Below are 20,692 nucleotides of genomic sequence, written 5' to 3'. Positions count from 1 at the left end.
AAGCTTATTGAAAAAAAAATAAAAACTTAGTTTAATAATAAGAAATTTATTAAAATAGGATTATTAAAACATGTAAAAATTATAAATTATTCATAAAAGCTTCTTATACCCTCAAAATGTCTCCTGAAAAATGAAAGATTAAAATAAATTTCATTTACAATTTGTAGGAAATACAGTTGATACATTTTTCTTATTTCTCAAAACTTAGATACTTTTATTAACGAAGAAAAATTATTATCAAATTTAATTATTTGGTTTTCAACTGTGTATCATGACGGTTAATGTAAAATTTTTACATGGTTAAATATAATCTTAAAATAAAATTAAATAAGAATGTAATCCTCTAAATATTGCTGTTTTTGAAATTAATTATCATAGAAATAAATTGTAATATTTTTTCTAATATTTTAAAGAAATAAAATATTAATATTATCTGTTTAATTAATAATTTATAGGTTTACTTCTTTTAAACAAAAATTATATTTTTATCGTCACGGTTAGCTTAACTTAAAATACCAAGAATATTAATTGGATTTTGTTCATTCATAAATATTATTTTTTCTCTCGAGAAGTCACGTTAGAGTATCACCGACCGCGTTTTTATTCGTAAATGCTACTTTAAATATTAACTTTTTCTTGGTCCTTACATTATTTAATGAGTTGGAATCACGTATTAGACAATTGTGTCAGAACTTCAATCATTGGGGCCCTTGACGATGGCTTCATTACGTGTGAATGCTTCTTCCTCGAAATCAAACAAATACAACGTATGAGTAATCAGTTGACTGACTCATCAACTGATTATATATGCGATTAGGGTTTTTTGCTTCCTCCGTTCCCAATCTCAAAATCTACACATTGCAGCTTTTGTTTCGATAGAGTCTCTCTCGATCATTTCAAGGATGGCTGAATCAATTCCATTTGCTGTTTCTTCAAATCTCATTCACAGGTTCCTTTCCGCACCCTTTCTTCAACCCGTAACTCGATTTAGCGTAGCTTTCTATTGCTCTTCCAAGGCTTCATGTGTTTGTTTCATGATATTATTTTGGAATTTCTACTTTTCTACTGAATTATATTTTAACTGAAATCAAAGCAAATCATAATTATATTATTCTTTTAGCCAAAATATCACTTTCAAATTATTAAATTTATTAAAAAAAAGAAAAGCAATCGACTTGATACGTAAAACAACAATATATCATATCTAAAATTTTAGAATAATTTTTTTGTCTCCCATAAAATCAGGTCTTCAATTCAAAAATCTAATACCTAAAATTCTAATAATTAATTATATGTTCTCTTTTATCTATCAATATATTATTTAATTTTTTTTATTAGAATAGATAATGTCATGTAAAAATACCACAATCATTTTCTTCATAGGAAATTACAAGATGGATATACTATGCGACTCTCACTCTCTACTTTGTGATGCATTTTAATTTTTAAGGAAAGAAAATTATATAATTTTAAAATAGGAGAGAGAGAGAGAAATGTAATATATGCATCTTTTAAGCTAGAAAATTTTAATTTAATATTCTATTTATTACCAAGAAGAATTTTCTTTTTATTGTTTCTTCGTCAATCATGATTCTTATATTTTAATAAATATAAATATAGGGCTGAATCAAATTTCATTATTAATTTTTAAAAATATTGATTATATTTATTAATTAATACCACAATTCAATCATGATAGTAAAAAAAAAAAAACTAATGTATAATGTTTGTAAAAAAAAAAGTTAAATATAAAAAGATGAATTAAGTTGTTATTCCACACAGATTCTTTTTATTTTTAATTAAGTCATTCTAGTTAAATTGTTTTTAATTAATTATTATAACTTTATTTTTTTAATTAAAGTCTTAACGATTAATATCATTATATCTGTATTAAATATCAATGAGATGACATTTTTAATTTACTAACCTATTATTTTATTTTAAATTTTCTTTTTTATGATTAATTTATATAGTTAAATTTCTCTAAATTCTCAAATCCTATTATTGCTAGGTGATAAAATATAATTACCAAGTTTAACACTCTACATAATTGATTGTCTAAATGAAATACTATGGATTTGTTGAATAAAATATTATGCAAAGAGAGTTTTACAGTGAGACTAAATATTATTGGTAAAATACTGAAAATTACTCTAGAAAAATTAAATAATATCAGGTATATGAAATAACAGCGTTAGATAATATTTTAAATGCATTATATTAATATCCATTAATAAAATTTTCTATATTTTTTATCAGTGTGAATTTTAAGAATATCTTTAAATTTTTTTTCAAATGACAGTACATCTTCTTTTTTTATTGCTCCAAGTGATTTTTATTATGTAAATTATTTATTTTTAATTTATTAAATTAAATTTTGAAATTTTATTTTTTTATTTACCTAATGTAATAAACATTTATTATTAATAATTAAATTTAATTTTTTTTAATTTATAAATTTGTTAAAATTGTAAAACTGTTGTGTAATTATTTAGTAAAACATATTTTAATTTAATAATACGGTACAATTTATAAAAAAATCAGTGGTAATACTATGGTGTGTCGGCAAGTATTAAAATCAATAATATAAAAAATTGAATGCGATACTTGTTAGTGGCTGAGTTAATATAACATTTAAATTCAGCACTGTGTATTTAGTTGAATCACTCAATTTAGGTACTAACAAACTAAATAGGCTTAGAATGATACTCATAAAGCGTGTTAACAATTTAAAATTAGTAAATATACTTTCATTGTTTGAAATGATTGATTCCTTTAGTTTTTATATTAATTAAATTTAAATATAGTTAAGTGAGGTCACATCACTGTTATTACTAATAATAACACTTTTTAAAATTAATTCTTACCATTGATTCTTGGGGTTAAGTGATCTTTTTCTCGTATGATTTGAACACATCATAAAGGAAATGTTTGCCACTACTAGATCAAACTGCATAAACTTGCTTTTGAATGTGCCACTACTGTTAGACAAATAATTACAAAGTATAAGAGAATAATTAAATTGTAACACCTTAATTTTATTTTCAAATAAATAAATTTTGTAAAAATAAAAATAATAAACAATTCTCAATACATAGTTTATTAAAGTATTTTAAAATAGGATAAATTATAAATTTGAATCAATCATTACTACAAGACTTAATTAATACATTTTAGTTCCAAAAATAAATATTCTAAGTTCTATAGCAGTATTATCCATCCTTTCACTGAGCCTGGCGCTAATCGTCTTGATCATCTGAAAAATAAACGTAAGGATGAGTACTCTACACTATCAGTAAGCACAGACTTTTTCAACATATTCAAACATCATCACAATTACATCCAACATGTCATTCATGCACATTTCCAACCATTCAAATTATTTTGCATCAAGTGATGATATGCTAACACATAATTTCACCGACAATCTCAATCTCATCACAATATTCACAACATAACACGTATGCCCACATTCAATCATGTTATAACCACACAACATTTCCAACACGATTCCAATTACAATCAAACCATTTTCAACACACGCACTATTCAACATCAACGATATTGTAGCCAATCACACAATTTTCATCACATTTCCTCACTAGTCATGTTCAACACGAAATGTACATCAAAACCCATATATTCTTACATTTTATCCTAATCATATTGCAATACATAGTCAAATAAACGGATTCAAAGCACAATGAAATAGGGTAGAGTCTCCCCTTATCTCAAAATGAAGACCCAACACGAGATAATAGCAAAAAATGTTCCCTACACAGTGCTTCATCCCTAAAACATGAAAAAACTCCATGAGAACTCAAGAAAACAATGAAAGAGACAAAAAACCAAAACTCTAGCTCACAAAACTTATCTCCAAACGTTCCAAACATGATTTCAATCTTCAATCTAGCTCCCAAACGACTTTAGAGACAATTTAATTGGTGAAATAAAGTTTTGAGTTGAGAGAATTGAAAGGATTTCGAATGGAAAATGAATTTCTCAAACCTTAAACCCCTTAAATATCCTTCTAATCGCAACACTCTCGTTACAGCAAAAATCTCAAAGGAAACTGCACTTTGATTTCTACAGAATCTCGCTACAGCGAGACTGCACCAAAAAATGCACCCCCTCTGTTTCCTTCTCGCTATAGCGAGAATGCAACAAATTCACGCTCTTTACCCAAGACCTTTTCGTTACAGTGAGAATGCCACAGATTCGTGCTCTTCGCTTAGGGCATTCTCGCTACAGTGAGAATACCCCTACAACAGACACTTACCCTATTATCAATCCAATTCCACTTATACTCAAACATTTTTCAATTCAATCACAAACCAACGTATACGCTTATACTCATATTCACATATTCATACAAGTCCACGTTATCACACATATATTCACATCATCATATACATATATCAAATACACATTTAAATAGAAACCCACACTTTATATTAATATATAAAATATCATTACAAAATTCAGGGCATTACATAAATCTTAATAATTAGGGGATATTTAACACTCTCACATAATTTAGTGAATTTTAATTTAAGATCATCAAGAATGATCTTCATCCATAAAAGTTCACATACTTTAGTTTCAACACTTAATTTGGCCATAATATTTTGTTTCTTGCTCCTCTATGCTACTAGATTTTCTCTTAGAAACATACAATATCTTGAAGTGAATTTTCTATCTACAATGAAACTTGCATAGTCAGTATTTGTATATACCTCTAAGGCAAGAAACTCTCCCCTTTAAAGAGAATGTCTCGTTCAAGACTTCCTTTTAGATACTAGAGAATCTTTTTTACTGCTTGTCAATGTCTTTCTTGTTGGTCATGCATGAGTTGGCTAGTAATGCTAACAATATATGCAGTGTCAGGTCTAGTATAAGATAAGTAGATTAACTTTTCCACTAGTCTTTGGTATTGAGCTTTATCTACAATAGGACATTTTTCTTCTCCTGCTATTCAACATTTTTTTTCCATAGGTATTACAATAGCTTTAAATATCAAATTTTTGATCTCCTTAAAAAGATTTAGAACATATTTTCTCCAAGAGATAAAAATTTTCTATTTCAAGTAAGCCACCTTAATTCCCAAGAAGTACTTTAGTCTTCTTAGATCATTCATCACAAATCGAGCAGCTAGTTTCGTCTTCGAGTTCTGTTTTATGTAATGCCCTTACTCTTTTAAATATTTTTCCTTTGTTATATATATAAATTTTGATAAGACTTAATTAAAATAGATAAAAGATGGATAATTTGGAAAAGTTTACATTTATATAAATTTGAAACTAATAGAACTTAACAAAATTTTAAAACTTCATACATATGTCTTATTCATATTAGAGATGAAATTTTGATTTTCACAATATAAATTTTCTTTTTATCAAAGTAAGGATTGAAATTACATTTTAAATAATTAATGACTTTATAATATATATATATATATATATATATATATATATATATATAGGTTTTTCATAGCAAAAAGATGAGAGACAACATATCTAATATCAAGTTCTCCTTGATATTCAAAGGAAAGGTACAACATATTTTATGGAAGATATTGTCCAAAGAACCAACATTCTTCTTGAGCATGAAAAAGTTGAACAACTTTTGAGTAGAAGGAAAATAACAAAATAAAGTGAAATTGAGAGATGAAGCTTTAATAACATACTTGGAATCAAGTAGAACAAACATTTAAGTTTAGATTTGAAAGAGTTTCGAAGTTTAAAAGAGATTTTCTCTAAGAAAGGAAGTGAGAAAAAATAGAATGATAAGAGAAGGAGTTACTAGCTAGGTGTTCTAAGTTTTAAAACATTAAAGCTATTTATATACTATTTTCACTCTCGACTTCTCGCTTGAGCGAGCAGATTCTCACTTGAGTGAAACTCATTCTCACATAGGCAAGAACATCAGACATAAATTTACACATGTCCTCTGATAATCTGGCTTAAGTGAGATGCCTTCACACTTAGGTGAGATCTAGTCCAGACAGCTATTCATTTTCTTGTGCCTTCTCACCTGGGTGAGAGGACAGCTGAGGTAATCTTATCTATTCTTGTCTGAGTAAGACTCATCTTGCTTGAAAGAGAATGTGTTGAAACATATAGTCCAGAAAACTTAGTCTCACTTTGAGTAAGATTCCCTACAGTTCCAAAAATTTAACTTTTTCTATTTTTTTAAAAAGTGCAATAATAATTAAAATAAATATGCTATAATAAAAATGAAGGTGTTACATTTTACAATCTCATCATTACCTACAATGATGATATCATTGATATAAACTAATATAAATGTTAGTTTGTCATCTTGTCAGTGTTTTATTAAAAGAGTACGATCTTCTTAGCTTTGCTTATATTCTAAGAACATCATAGCTCAAGTAAGTCTTTGAAACCAAGCATGAGGGGATTGCTTAAGTCTATATAGAGCTTTTTTCATTCTACCATTTTGTTTCCATCATCAATAGTCCTAAATCCTAAGAGAACATCTGTATATACTTCCTTTGAGTCTTCATATAAGAATGCATGCATTTTTATATCAAACATATGTAAGATCCAAGCAAAGTATGCTTGCTGTTAATTAAAAGGATATTTCTCATAGTATTCATTTTTGTCATTGGTGCAAATGTTTCATCCATCAGTCTGAGTGTATCTTTTAGCAAGTAATTTAGCCTTGTACCAATAAGGGTACCATTTCATCAATATTTAATTGCGTAGGGTCATTCTACAATCTCTTAAGTGGTATTTGTTTCCAATGCACTTATCTCTTTATCCATTACTTGAGCCCAATTCTCATCTTTCAAGACTTCTTATAATGACTTAGGGATATTTGAAGAATCAATAGCAGAGATAAAACTTTGATGTTGTATAGATAGATGTTTAGTGTATATAAACTAAAAAATATGATTCTTGACATAGGAAGGTTTTTCTTTTTGCAAAGCAATGGACAAATCATCTACATTAGAATCACAATTGTTTAAAAGAATATTTAATAAATCAAGATTAATAGTACTAAAACTTACCTCTAATTTGATTGATTGAAGTTGTTGTTGGATCAAATCAAGTTTTCTTCTCCTCATGATAAGTGTACTTGATTTTGTTTGCAATGAATCACTTTCTTTTTTGCTTGAGTTAGAGAAAGAAGGAGTAAATTCTTAAAGATGATATAGGTTAAGAGGATGAAAAGACAAATACTCATATGGACCACTAAACTCAACCTTATGATGACTCTTCCCCAAAAGTTGAATAAGTGACTAAAATGACTTCGTCTTATTAAAGGTGATATCTATAGAAATGTAGATTGAACAACTCGAACGATGATAATATGTACGACCTTTTTTATTTGAAATATGCTATGAAAATACACTTAACAACACAAAGATTTAAATTGCCACGATGTTGACTTTTAACCTAAAATAAAAGCAGTATACCTAAAGATATGAACCTCAAGGTTGTTTAAGACATGGACAAAAGAGTGAAAGGTAGACGTAGACTAAACAAGACTAAAGTCATTAATTTAAATGTGATTATTAAAATTCCTCTCCTCAATATGATTTTGGCATTGTCATATGAAATAACATAGTATTGATAACTTCTAAGAGATTAATTTTTTTCTACAACTCCATTTTGTTGATGAGTATCTACACGTCAAGTCTTGAAAAACACTTTTTTTTTATATAGAAATTAAAATAAATTTTATTTCACACATGCTCCTCCATTATCTACCCATTTGAATGAAGTGATGAAAATTAAAAAATAGTTGAGTCACTTCTATTTTATCCTTTATAAAAAGGATCCATGTCATAAGTGTATAATCATCAATAAATGATACAAAGCATTAAGCACCATAAAAACTTAGAAATAGGAGCATGTCATGTCCCATCAAAATGGATAGATTGAAAGGTGCATTACTTTTTTTTAGAACTATTTAAAAAAGTACCACAATGATGTTTAACAAAATGACAAATATCACATTTAAAAAACTCAACTGATTGTTTCAAAAATAAAGAAGGAAACATACTTTTATGCAATCTAAAAGGTAGATGACCTAAACACTTACATTGAATAAATATTTAAGAATAGTCATAGCCAAAATAAGACTAGTTACAAAAGTTGAGACTTCCTCTTCCAAAATTGTTTTGGACTTTAGTTTTCATTGACGGAAAGTAATATAACCATCTCTATTCCTAAGCAACTCCAATTGTCCTCCCTAAGGTAAGATCCTGAAAAACATAATGAGATGAAAAAAAATGTTACAGAATAATTTAGATCACATGTAAGTTTGTGAATGAAGATAAGATTAGTGGAGAGTTAAGAAACATGAAGAACATTTTTAGTGAAAGAGGTAGTGGGTTGACTATTACCATAACTAAGAACAAGAGTTTGTAAATCATTAGCAATTATAATGTAATATGTACTAGATAAAGTGAAATAAGAAGTAAAATAAGAAATATTAGGAGTCATGTGATTGGAAGTATTGAGTCAATTATCCAAATATCTCCAAAAACAAAACATAAGGTATTAAAAGAAGAAAAATCAAGTCTTACCGATCATGGCAAGAAAGACACATGAGTCATCTACGGTGAGAGACACTTATGTTTTAATAGAGAACTTATAATAAAACAATCACCCAAACCAAAAGGTTGATTTATGGTTTTATGGTGTCGCAGAGCATGGAGGCTTTGTTGGAGACAAAATATTTTGGGTTTGGCCGATCTTGATCATTGATAGACGATTGCCAAGTCGCTATCAAAACAACTAAGTTTTCTAAAGATTTTATAGTATAGGTCAAACCTAGGACAATTCACAAAGACACATTCTCAGTCAAATTCAATTTTAGGTTTTCTTTTAAAAATGCAAATAAGGTTTTTACGGTTTTGAAAATTGCAATTAATCAAATTAAATTGCGAAAAAATTAAATTGAGTAAAAAATAAATTAAGAAATATCAATCCACAGAATATCAATTGCGTGTAACTCTGACTATCACAGTATCTAAAGTTTTAAATTCACGTTTGAGCAATCACCCAATTCAACTATTAATTCAATCGAATAACCTAATTGAATAGAGTTACAAATTAAATCAAATAATCATTTAACCTAATTCACATTAATTATCAAATTAGAGCATCAATCGAGTCCTAATTTGAAATCTAACAACATAAAAGTCAATCATGATTGCAATAAACAATTCTGAGATTACAGAGAAAAAGAAAACAAACTCAGAGCAATTAGCGCAGAACTCATGTTAGAATTACAGCATTTGGATTTCACGGATTGAATGAGAGGTTTAGTCTTCTATCGAAACGCTTAACCTACATAAGAATGAGAGAGTTCAAGAGAAAGTAAAAACAAGGATTCTTATTTCGGCCAAGTCTCAAAAGCTCAAAGTGTCTAATCACCTTCCCTAATTCAGAACCTTATCAGTCTATTTATAGGTTCTGATTAGGGTAAATTAAGTGGCCAAAATGCAGGCCTTAATAATATCTAAAAGTCCAAATACAATTATTAAATAACAAGGGTCCAAATGTAATCCCACAACAATATTCAGCAAATCTGCCTCAAATTCAAAAAATCATAAAAAATAAAAAATAACTCTAAATCAAGCGATCTATATATGTATTTTGAAATCTTGGATGTGTAGAATCCAATGCAAGTAGAATCATTCAAAAAAGATATCTATAGAAAAAGTTATAGCCAAAAGAGTTTCTGATCATCCCTCCTTGGGGAACAGTTTGTTGCGCAATAATTAGCTATCTCATGAAAGTAGTAAGCTCCTTATTTCTGCTCTCAAGTCAACTAGAATTTGCTGCCATATGATTTGGTTGCTTCACATTATGCACCTTTCTCATTGGTACCATGGCTCTTGTATTAAACTGTTGAGAGTTCTCTACCATGTTGTCAATTAGTGCTCTGACTGCAGATAGTGTCTTGTCCATGAGAGCTCCACCGTTTGCTGCATCAAGCATACTTCTCTCCATTGGAGCAAGGCCTTCATAGAAGTACTAAATAAGCAGTTGGTCACTGATCTGATGGTGTGAACAGGTTGCGCGTAGCTTCTTGAATCTCTTCCAGTACTTATAGAGGCTTTCTTGGCTGAACTGTTTGATGCCACTGATCTCTTTTCTTATTGTGGCTGTTCTAGAAGCAAGGAAGACCTTCTCCAAGAACATCCTCTTCATGTCTATCCAGCAAGTGACAGACCCTAGCTGCAGGTAATATAGCCAGTCTTTCACTGCACCATCTAAGGAGAATGGAAAGGCCTTCAGCTTGATGTGGTCTTCGGGAAATGCTTGAGGCCTCATTGTTGAGCAGACTATGTGAAGCTCCTTTAGATGCTTATGAGGGTCCTCACCTGCACTACCATTAAACTTAGGCAACAAATGGATTAGACTAGATTTTAACTCAAATGAAGCATCTATATCAGGATATTGGATGCTTAAGGGTTGGTATGTAACATCTGATGTAGTTAATTCTTTAAGATTCCTTTTGTGTTGATTATTAGCCATAATATCAGAATGCACAGATATTCTATCAGAATGCACAGATATTCTATCAAAATGATCACAATTAGAATGCTCACAATTAGAGTGCACACTAACACTATCAAGAGTATCACTACATTGACTATGCACACTACCTTCCAATTTAAGTCTATTCAACCTGTTCCAAGTGTGTTCAATCTCAGGATCAAATGCGATTAATTGACCAAAATTGGTTTTAATCATGCACCAAGAAGTAGATCGATCGAAGTCAACAAGATCAACAAGTCAAAGTCAACCTAATTGCGTTATTTTCCATTTTTAAGATTTTTTTAAAAAAATTATATATATATATATATATATATATATTTGTGATATTTTTCTGTCCTAAAAAAATAAAATAAAAATTTAAATAAAAAATATCAAAAATAAAATAAATTTAGAAAAGTGTTTTAAACGATGAAATTTGTGATTTTGAGCAGCACTGCGCCTAAAATGAATAATATAATATCAATAATTTTTGCAACTTACAAAATAATAAATAAATAAATAAATGTAGCGAGATAATAAAAGAATATGCCCCACAGTGTTCTATCACGGTTCCTAGAATTCTACCCTAGTGATTTATGATATGCATTCTTACCTTGGGTAGTTTGTAAGCCTTAAGATAAAAGGTCACTAGAGCTAAAATCCATTCTATAAAGTCATCCTCAATCAGTAGGTAGTCTACTAGATGTAGGGACTTATATAGATAAGATAAATTCTAACTAAAGTTCTCGTGATAGACAAACAAGACATTCATCTAAATTGCTATCACTACACAACTCCTCTAAACCTAAAATTTACTCAGACCCAAGTATAGGGTCTCGCTCATGTTATGCATGATTAGTGGTGTATGAGGGAACAAACAAACCTTATACAAATCAAATAATAAAAATATGCAAGAAAAAAACAAAAATCAACTAAATAAATTATAATAGAAAATGAAATAAAAAATAGAAATTAAAATTATTTTAGTTTATTTTTTATTTTTTTTGAAAACTATTAATGAAATTTTATTTTCAAAATTTTTTAAAATAATTAAAAAATTCAAAATTTAAATTTAAAAATTGGTTAAATAAAGTTTGCTTTTTTTTTTTCAAAATTTAAATATAAAACTAATCTATCTTAAAAAAAACTAATCCTATCTTTAAACCTAAAACAAACTAAATCAAATCTAATCAAATCTTAACTATAATTTAAAATTCAAATTTAAAAATAATTTAAAATTTAAATTTAATTTTTTTAAAAAAAATTGAATCTAAACTAAATATGAGGGATGCTTATCCGCTGTTCCTTATTTCTGTAAGATCTATGCAAAATCTTTGCAAATCACACAATTTTGCAACAATACGCTATTAATCTAATATTTAAAAAAATATAAAATCTGAATCTAAAATTCAAAATTCACTAAAACAACACAATTTAACGAAAATTGAAATTAAACACATTCTATAAAACGAAGACAACAGAGAAAGAAACGAAACAAAGACAAAAACAAAATTACGAATTAGAAAGTGAAAACGCAATACTAAACCCTAAAACGAATCAAAACTGACAATGCATCCCCGGTAATTGCCAAGTTGATAGACGATTGTCGAGTCGCTATCAAAACAACTAAGTTTTCTAAAGATTTTGTAGTATAGAGTCAAACCTAGGTCGATTCAAGAAGACACATTCTCAGTCAAATTTAATTTTAGGTTTACTTTTAAAAATTGAAAATAAGGTTTTTGGGGTTTTGAAAATTGCAATTAATCAAATTAAATTATGAACAAAATTAAAGTGAGTAAAAAATAAATTAAGAAATATCAATCCACAGAATACTAATTGCGTATAACTCCGACTATCATAGTATCTAAAGATTTAAATCCATGTTTGAGCAATTACCCAATTCACTTATTAATTCAATCGAATAACCTAATTGAATAGAGTTACGAATTAAATAAAATATCCATTTAACCTAATTTGCATTAATTATCAAATTAGAGCATCAATCGAGTCCTAATTTAAAATCTAACAACAGAAAAGTCAATTACGATCGCAATAAACAATTATGAGATTAGAAAGAAAAAGAGAACAAACTTAGAGCAATTAGCACAGAAATCAAGTGAAAATTATAGCATTAGATTCCACGGATTGAACGAGAAGTTTTGCCTTCCATTGAAATGCTTAACCCACGCAAGAATGAGAAAAGAACGAGAGAGTTCAAGCGAAAATAAAAATAAAGATTCTTATTTCGGCCAAGTTTCAAAAGTTCAAAGTGTATAATCACCTCCCTTAATTCATAACCTTATTAGTCTATTTATAGGTTCTGGTTAGGGTAAATTAAGTGGCCAAAATGCGGGTCTCAATAATATCTAAAAACCCAAATACAATTATTAAATAACAAGGGTCCAAATGTAGTTGTGCAACAATATTCAGCAAATCTGCCTCAACTTTAAAAAATCATAAAAAATAGAAAACAACTCCAAATCTATCAATCCATATATGCATTTTGAAGCGCTGGATGTGTAGAATCCAATGCAACTAGAATCAGTCAAAAATGATATCTATAGAAAATTTATGCCAAAAGAGTAGTCAGAGGTTAGAATAACTAAATATATGAAATTAAAGCATTTATTTGTAATAGGCCCAATTTATTCAAATAAGTAGAAAATGGTAAAAAATATAAAAATAAAGCATATGAAAAGTGTTTATTAATCAAAATAAAATATTAAATGTAAACATAAAATATGTTACATCAATCATGCTCTTGGGATAGTGTGGTTTTCAAAGTTGATTAATGGTCCAGCCATAATAATAGTGATGATGGTAGTGGCGGTAACTAAGACAAAGAGGGAAAAAAAACTAATAAGCATGTGCAAACATATGTTGTAATTAGGGGTGAGAATGGGACAGGCTAGGTCAGGCCTAAGATTAGCATATAACCTGTGACATAGGCTAAATTTTTAGGCTTGGATTGGCCTTTTTGAAAGTCTGGCTTATCCAATAGCCTATTAGTAGCCTATTTGACATTAAGGCCTTCAAATAACAATAACAATTTAAATTTAATGAGTCAATGGGCTAATGGACTAGTAGCCAACACGCTAGCTGGCCAAAAGACCTAATACTAATAAAATGGAAAACATATGATAAATAATTATATTTAAATATTATGCTTAGCCAAAAAATATACATAAATGGCTTCACAGATATTATATCTCAACAACTACACAAAATTTCATATCTTAAATAATTCAAAAGATACCAAAAGGTAATATGCACTACGCCAGAAATAAGATTTTGGAGCATTAACCTAGATAGTGGTTAGTCAAAATCGCTCTATAACAATACATTTAGAGAGTGGTTAGCGTTGAACTGCTCCCAAATCTATACTTCTGAGAGTGGTTCTTTGTTAACCGCTTTCTAAAGTTATACTTTAAAGAGCGGTTAGTGTTGAACCGTTTTCTCATATTTATACTTCTAAGAACAATTTTCTATTAACTACTCTCTAAAGTCACTCTTAGAGATCGGTTAACAGATAACCACTCTATAAAGTCTTTAATTTTTATAAATAAAGCTCGCTCAACTCATTAATCTATTGGCTCTTCGTCTTGTAAGTTGATCTCTTTTACTTTTGTAAGTTCTTTTCATCTTTTTTACATATGTAGGTTCTCTTCGTCTTGTATGCTCTCTTCATCTCTCCTGCGCTAATAAATTATTCTTTTTTCACATCTATAGATTCGTCTCTTGTATGTATATAGATTCTCTTAGTCTTCTACGCTTTCTTCATCTCCTCTGTGCCAATAAATTGTTCTTTTTTCACCTTTACAGGTACCTTTTTCATAGTTCTTTCCATTCTTTCTTTATTTTTTTTCTCTTTATTAACGGTGAATCATCCTAATAATTTATTCTCTTTTTCTCTGTGTACTTGTGTTTGGTTCATGCAGATGTAGACTGTTTGGTTAACACACTATATAAACTCAAGATTCAATTTTAGTTTATAATAAAAATGAAGAAATTTTGAATGTCAGACCTATAAATTAAAATTTAAACGTAATAATAAATTAAATTTAGTTTGTAACATATCTAGAAAACTCACAAAGAAATAAATTTTAAATTTTAAATTCGCGATTTACACCCATACTTTAGAGAGCAATTCAGCATTTGACTGCTCTCCAATCTTAACATCCATACTTTGGAGAATGATTCCGTATGGAACCACTCTCTAATCTTAACATTTGAGAGTGGTTTAAACAACTGCTCTCTTAAATCTAACACATTGTATAACGTGAGATTTTAGAGCAGTCATAAACACTATTTAATTTAAAACATAACTGCTCTTACAACTCCTTTTTGGCATAGTGATGTATATATTATGTAATCTCAAATTCCAAGCTAACAATTAAGATGTTTATTATGAAAAGAAAACTAAAAGTGAGACTAGAACCTAAAACCCAACAAACAATTGTTAATTGTTAAGAAGTTGAAAAGTATTTGAATTGAAAAGACTAGATAGGAATTAAGAAAGAATGAATTTTAATAATGAATTGAGATATTTTAGAAACCAGAAAAAATTTTAATTGATAGTTTTTTCAATAAATTTTGATTTTGGTATTCCAATAGTATAATTATAATTATTATATTATTATAGTATAAATACTAAACTATGTTATACATTACATATTATATATATATATATATAAATTTTTTAGATAATTATATTTATATTAAATTATTATAAATAAATAAATATAAATTATAAAATAATATAATTATTTAATTGGACCGACTCAACAAGTTTAAAAGGTTTTTTAAATGTTTAAGTTTGGCTTCTTTATTTAAATAGGTATTTTCAAAAGCTTAAATTTGGCCTTTTTAATATATTAGCCGAGACAAACTAGACTCAAATAAGCTAAGCCATAGGCTCTTGACTCATGACTTGATCCATTTTTATCCCTAACTGTAATAAAGACAACTACTAGAGTTTGGGTGACTGGCAAATAAGTTTTGGGTGTGCAAAAGCAAGAGTGCAAGACTCCCTAGATCAAAAGTTTTTGATACAAACTTAAAATTCTAAATTGTATTTTGTTATTATACATTATAATTTGACATGTATATATACGAGTTTAATATTAATATTTACATAAAACAATATTTTAGATTATCTTCTAATAATTATAAAGATAATAATAATAATAAATAATCATAATATTTATATTCTAGATTATCTTCTAATAATGATAGAGATAATGACAATAGCTAATAATTAAGAGATATTTTCAATGTATACACATGTTTTTATTTAATATTTTTTTAATTAACCATAGTATTTATATTTTGTATTGATTACTTTATATTTTTCAAATATAATTTTTATATTTAAATATTAAAAATATCATATGATATTACACAATTAAAAATAAAAACTCAATGCAATTGTAAAAATACAAAAACAATAATAAATTATATTAACCAAACAAAGTAATAGATATTAGAATTTTGATAAATTGTAGAAATAATAGTGTTTACATATATTTAAAAATATAAAAATTAAAAATAAATTAAATAAAAATTATTTTTTAAGAGGTATAACATATTAGATAAAGTATATAAAACTATATTATGTTGATATTTTCTGAAATAATATTTAATCATTAATTTTACATTTAATTATAATTAATTAATTTTAAATTAATTATTGAGTTTATATTTAATTCATTAAAATAAAAATTATAATTAATTTTATATCATGTCAAGAAAATTTATTCTTTAATTAAATTTCATTTTGTTTATTCTTGTATAATGTTCCATCATGTATGATATACAAAATAATGAATTATCTTTTTGTATGATCCGTTTAAAAATTTAAAAATAAGAAAATAATAATGTAGACATTTATTCTTGACATCTCATTACAGGTTGGCTTCCGCAGATTTTCTTGAATTTGGACAGGAGTATGATGTGAAAAAAGAGTTGGATGAGCTTAAGAAGACAATTGAATCTATCAATGATGTCCTCCTTGATGCTGACCATAGACAAGAACAAGTTCGTGTGCGTAATTGGATATCTGACTTCAAAGAAGTACTCCATGCTACAGATGACTTCTTAGATGACCTTGCTATCGAATTTAGGAGAGACAAATTGGGTGCAGCCGAAGGAAAAGAAATAAACAGGGTACTTCGTTCCATTTCATCTTCAAATCAACTTCCTTTATACAATGAAATGCCTGGCAAAATTAAGGAAATACGAGAAAGTTTTAACGGTGTGGTAAAAGAAATGAAGGATTTGAATTTATACCCAAGATCTGTTGTGGTCAAGCAAACTGATAGTGGATGGAGGGAAACATGTTCTTTTGTGTTAGAGACAGATATCATTGGAAGAGATGATAATAAAATGGAGATTATTAATCTGTTGAGACAACCTCATGAAAACCATAAAGTTTCTGTGATTGCCATTGTTGGCATTGGTGGCTTGGGGAAGACAGCTCTTGCTCAATTAGTGTATAATCAACAGGAATTGCAGGAATTTTTTGAAATGCAAATGTGGGTGGGTGTCTCTGATGTATTTGATGTGAAAACTATTCTGAAGAAAATATTAGAATCAATTACTGGTGACCAAGTTGAAGACAAGTTATCATTAGGCAACTTGCAAAGAAAACTTCATGAAAAAATAGGTGGTAAGAAATATTTGTTGGTCCTGGATGACATTTGGAATGAGAGACATGACAAATGGGCTGAATTGAGAAAGTATTTGATGTGTGGTGCCCAAGGTAGTAAGATTTTAGCGACAACTCGAAGTGAAAATGTAGCAAAGTCAATGACTACTAGCACTTCCTATCGTTTGAAAGGTTTGACGGATGAAGCATCGTGGAGTTTGTTAAAGAATATTGCATTTGAGGATGATTCCGAAGGAGTGAATCAAAATCTAGAATCAATGGGGAAAGAAATAGCCAAAAAATGCAAAGGGGTTCCACTAGCAGTTAAAACGCTGGGAGGCCTGTTACGGGGACAAAAGGAAGAAAGGGAATGGGAGAATGTTTCACGTGGTGACTTCTGGAAATTATGCGAAGAGCAGGATAGTATTATGCCAATTCTAAAACTCAGTTACCGCAACTTGTCGCCAGAAATGAGACAATGTTTTGCTTATTGCTCTTTATATCCCAAGGATTCAGAAATTCCGAAGGATGAGTTGATTCAGTTATGGATGGCACAGGGTTACCTTAAATGTTCAACCGAAAAACAGCACATGGAGGATGTTGGTATTCAATTTGTAAAGATGTTTTTGATGAACTCATTTTTTCAGGATGCAGAGAGTGATGAATACGGTGAGATCATTAGTTTCAAAATGCACGATTTAATGCATGATCTTGCAATGCTGGTAGCTGGCAATGATTATTGTTACTTGGATAGTAAGGCAGAAAAAGTTGAAGGTAGATCCATGCACGTGTCATTGGAATCTGATGTGAACATTAATGTGTTGAAATGGTTAGATCCGAGCAGGCTGCGAACTTTGATTTTCCTACCGTATCACTTCGAAAAGGAGGAATATTTGTCTGTTATTGCAAAGTTCAAATACTTGCGTGTCTTGAGGACGCATTGTCTCTCTGATTCCACTGAAAATTTGAAGCATTTAAGATACCTTGTTTTAACAGAAAATACAAGTCTTCCCAAATCTATGAGCAATCTTGTTTTCCTTCAAACATTAAAATTGAAAGATTGCGATGAAGAATCATTTTCAGAAGTAGTCACAAAGTTAGTCAATTTGAGGTGCCTTGATATTGCTTATTATGACACCGTGTGTGGGATGGCAGGGTTCGGAAAATTATCCTCATTGCAACTCTTATCGACCTTTGGTGTGGGAGACAACAGCCAAGAAATAAAACATGGCACACTAAATGAACTGAAGGACTTAAACCTCAGAGGCCGATTAGAAATTCAGCATCTCAATTGTGTCAGAGAAGTGGCTCTGGAATCTCAGGACATAAATTTGAAAAAAAAAAAATTCCTTCAATCCTTAACTCTGGACTGGTGGTATGGAGACCTCTGTAACAGTGACAGCTTGCAATTATTGGAAAACCTTCAACCCCACCGTAATCTTAAGCAATTGGAGGTGAATCATTATCCAGGCGTGCTTTTCCCAAATTGGATTTCTCTCCTCACGAATGTTGTTGACATCACTCTCTCTGCTTTTGATAATTGTCGCTGTCTCCCTCCGTTGGAACGTCTCCCGTCCCTGAAGTCACTTAACATACAGTTTCTTCGTGAATTGGAATACATAGATCTCTACGAGGATGGTTTTGCAGTAACCTTCTTCCCCTCTTTGGAGAGCCTCACATTATTTCATTGTCCCAAGCTCAGGGGATGGCGGAGGCGGGGAGACGATATCAATGATTCACATAATCTCTCCTTACCTCTTTCATTTCCTCATCTTTCTCGACTGGAAGTCTCTAAATGTCCACAGTTGACTTGGATGCCTACTTTTCCAAACGTTAAGGATTTAATATGGTGTCACAGCAGTGCAGAGCCATTAATAGGAACACTAAACACAACAGCGTCAACATGTTCAGCTGACTCATCTTCCTCCGCTGCTCCTCTTTCCATGCTCAAACAATTGAGCTTATCTGATCCTATGAATTTAACAAAGGGTTGGATGCAAAATCTGACTTCTCTCGAGTCTCTTCAAATTCAATGGTGTGACAGTGAAACACTTGGGGAATTTGAAACTTGGTTTAAGGACGACACCAACTGCCTTCCTTCTCTGCGACAATTTTCATTATATTATTGTCAATGGCTAGAGGCTTTGCCAGATTGGATTTGCAACCTCTCATCGCTTCAGGAGATCACAATCTCATTGTGCCCAAAATTGGCATCGCTGCCCGAAGGAATGAGTAGTCTTACCAACTTAAAGATCTTTGAGGTCTGGGAGTGTTCCCTCTTACTTGAAGAATGTCTAACAGAGACAAGTGCTGTTAGTCGCCAAATCGCACACATCCCACATATTATCCTTAGCGATTAGTGATGATAAAGGTACTGATCTAATGCATATTTATTTAGTGTAAACGTCGTGTATTATATTTGCTTTGCTAATAAAATACTTTTAACTAGTTTTTGAGTTAGTGTTCATTTATTTCAAACATAAATACAAATTATGCTAATCATATTAATTTTTAATTGTTAAACATTATCGGACTCTTAACGGTCATATATTTAAGTTTTTTGTTTTTTTTTTACTTTGCACTGATATTATTACAAAAATAAATTTTATAAATAAATATTTTATTATTATTAATAAATATTCTATTATCTTAATAAGATTAAATTAAAGAAAATTATTTACAAATTAAAAATTAACTATAAAACTTGAATTAAAAGTTCAATTTTGAATTAGTCTTCTAATTTTCGTATGATACTTATCACAAGACATTGTTCTCTAATTACATTTATTGAAATCCAATTAAAATATTGAATGTTTTAAGTTATTTATTGCTTATCTATATATATATTTTTTATTAAAGATAATTATTTTGACTTAAAAGCAAATAATTTTTACTTAATTCTCTTTCATTTTAATTTTTAATAAAATAATTAACTAACATATCATCTCTTGTTGATATTTGAAAAATACATAAACATATTTAAAGATATAATATTTAAAGATGAATCAAGAAAGAAAAGTAAATTAATAATTATTTAAAATAATTTTATATTATTTTTAATTATTAAACCACCTTTATATTAATCTCAAAGAGAAGAAAACTTATGTCGACAGCGATGTTATGCAAAGACAAAATGTTATTAAATTTTCTTTCAATTTTTATATCATATGAAATATCATGTGACATGCTTAAAATGATGAATTGATTTATGATTTTTTTAAGATCATATAATTCCGTGAAGTGAAAAGATTTTTAATGCAAACAAGAGTGTCGTAAATAATGAGAAACTCATAATTTTCTATTTTCCATTTTGTTTTTATGCAAAAATGTCATAACAATAGAACAAGTGGAAATAACTATTTTCTTATTTTTTTTAAGATGCTTAGAAAAATAACGAGTTTTGTTTTTATTTTTAAGATACGGCATGTTAATGATGAGAAATAACTTTTATATTATTTTCGAGTGATATTTATATTGATGGCTTATTATTTTGATGTGTAATAATGATCAACCCTTATTTGGATAC

At 28.9% G+C, this 20,692-nt stretch overlaps 1 protein-coding gene across 3 annotated transcripts; it reads left to right on the top strand.

The window, feature by feature from the left end:
• The first annotated feature begins 754 nt into the window (after positions 1–754).
• On the top strand, positions 755–19,710 carry LOC113850438 (putative disease resistance protein RGA3). Of its 3 annotated transcripts, XM_027480990.1 has the most exons (3): positions 913–949; positions 9,932–10,457; positions 16,430–19,680. In XM_027480990.1, the coding sequence occupies exons 2-3, from the start codon at positions 10,444–10,446 to the stop codon at positions 19,524–19,526; spliced, it is 3,111 nt and encodes a 1,036-aa protein (XP_027336791.1). In that variant the 5' UTR covers positions 913–949; positions 9,932–10,443; the 3' UTR covers positions 19,527–19,680. The 3 variants fall into 3 exon arrangements, with proteins under 3 accessions (XP_027336790.1, XP_027336792.1, XP_027336791.1); XM_027480989.1 differs by lacking the exon at positions 9,932–10,457 and having other exon boundaries at positions 755–949; positions 16,430–19,710; XM_027480991.1 differs by lacking the exon at positions 9,932–10,457 and having other exon boundaries at positions 850–949; positions 16,444–19,680.
• Positions 19,711–20,692: the final 982 nt, after the last annotated feature.

Source organism: Abrus precatorius, unplaced genomic scaffold (assembly GCF_003935025.1).
Source record: "Abrus precatorius isolate BTA unplaced genomic scaffold, Abrus_2018 Scaffold9, whole genome shotgun sequence".
Taxonomy (NCBI): domain Eukaryota; kingdom Viridiplantae; phylum Streptophyta; class Magnoliopsida; order Fabales; family Fabaceae; genus Abrus; species Abrus precatorius.
This window is presented reverse-complemented; position numbering and strand designations above follow the sequence as displayed.

What these genes read in the sequence shown, in the direction of transcription:
- LOC113850438 (XM_027480989.1), top strand. Translation starts at nt 903, where the DNA reads ATGGCTGAATCAATTCCATTTGCTGTTTCTTCAAATCTCATTCACAG. An exon ending in TCTTCAAATCTCATTCACAG is followed by an intron (nt 950 to 16,429) that starts GTTCCTTTCCGC and finishes ATCTCATTACAG; the next exon opens with GTTGGCTTCCGCAGATTTTC.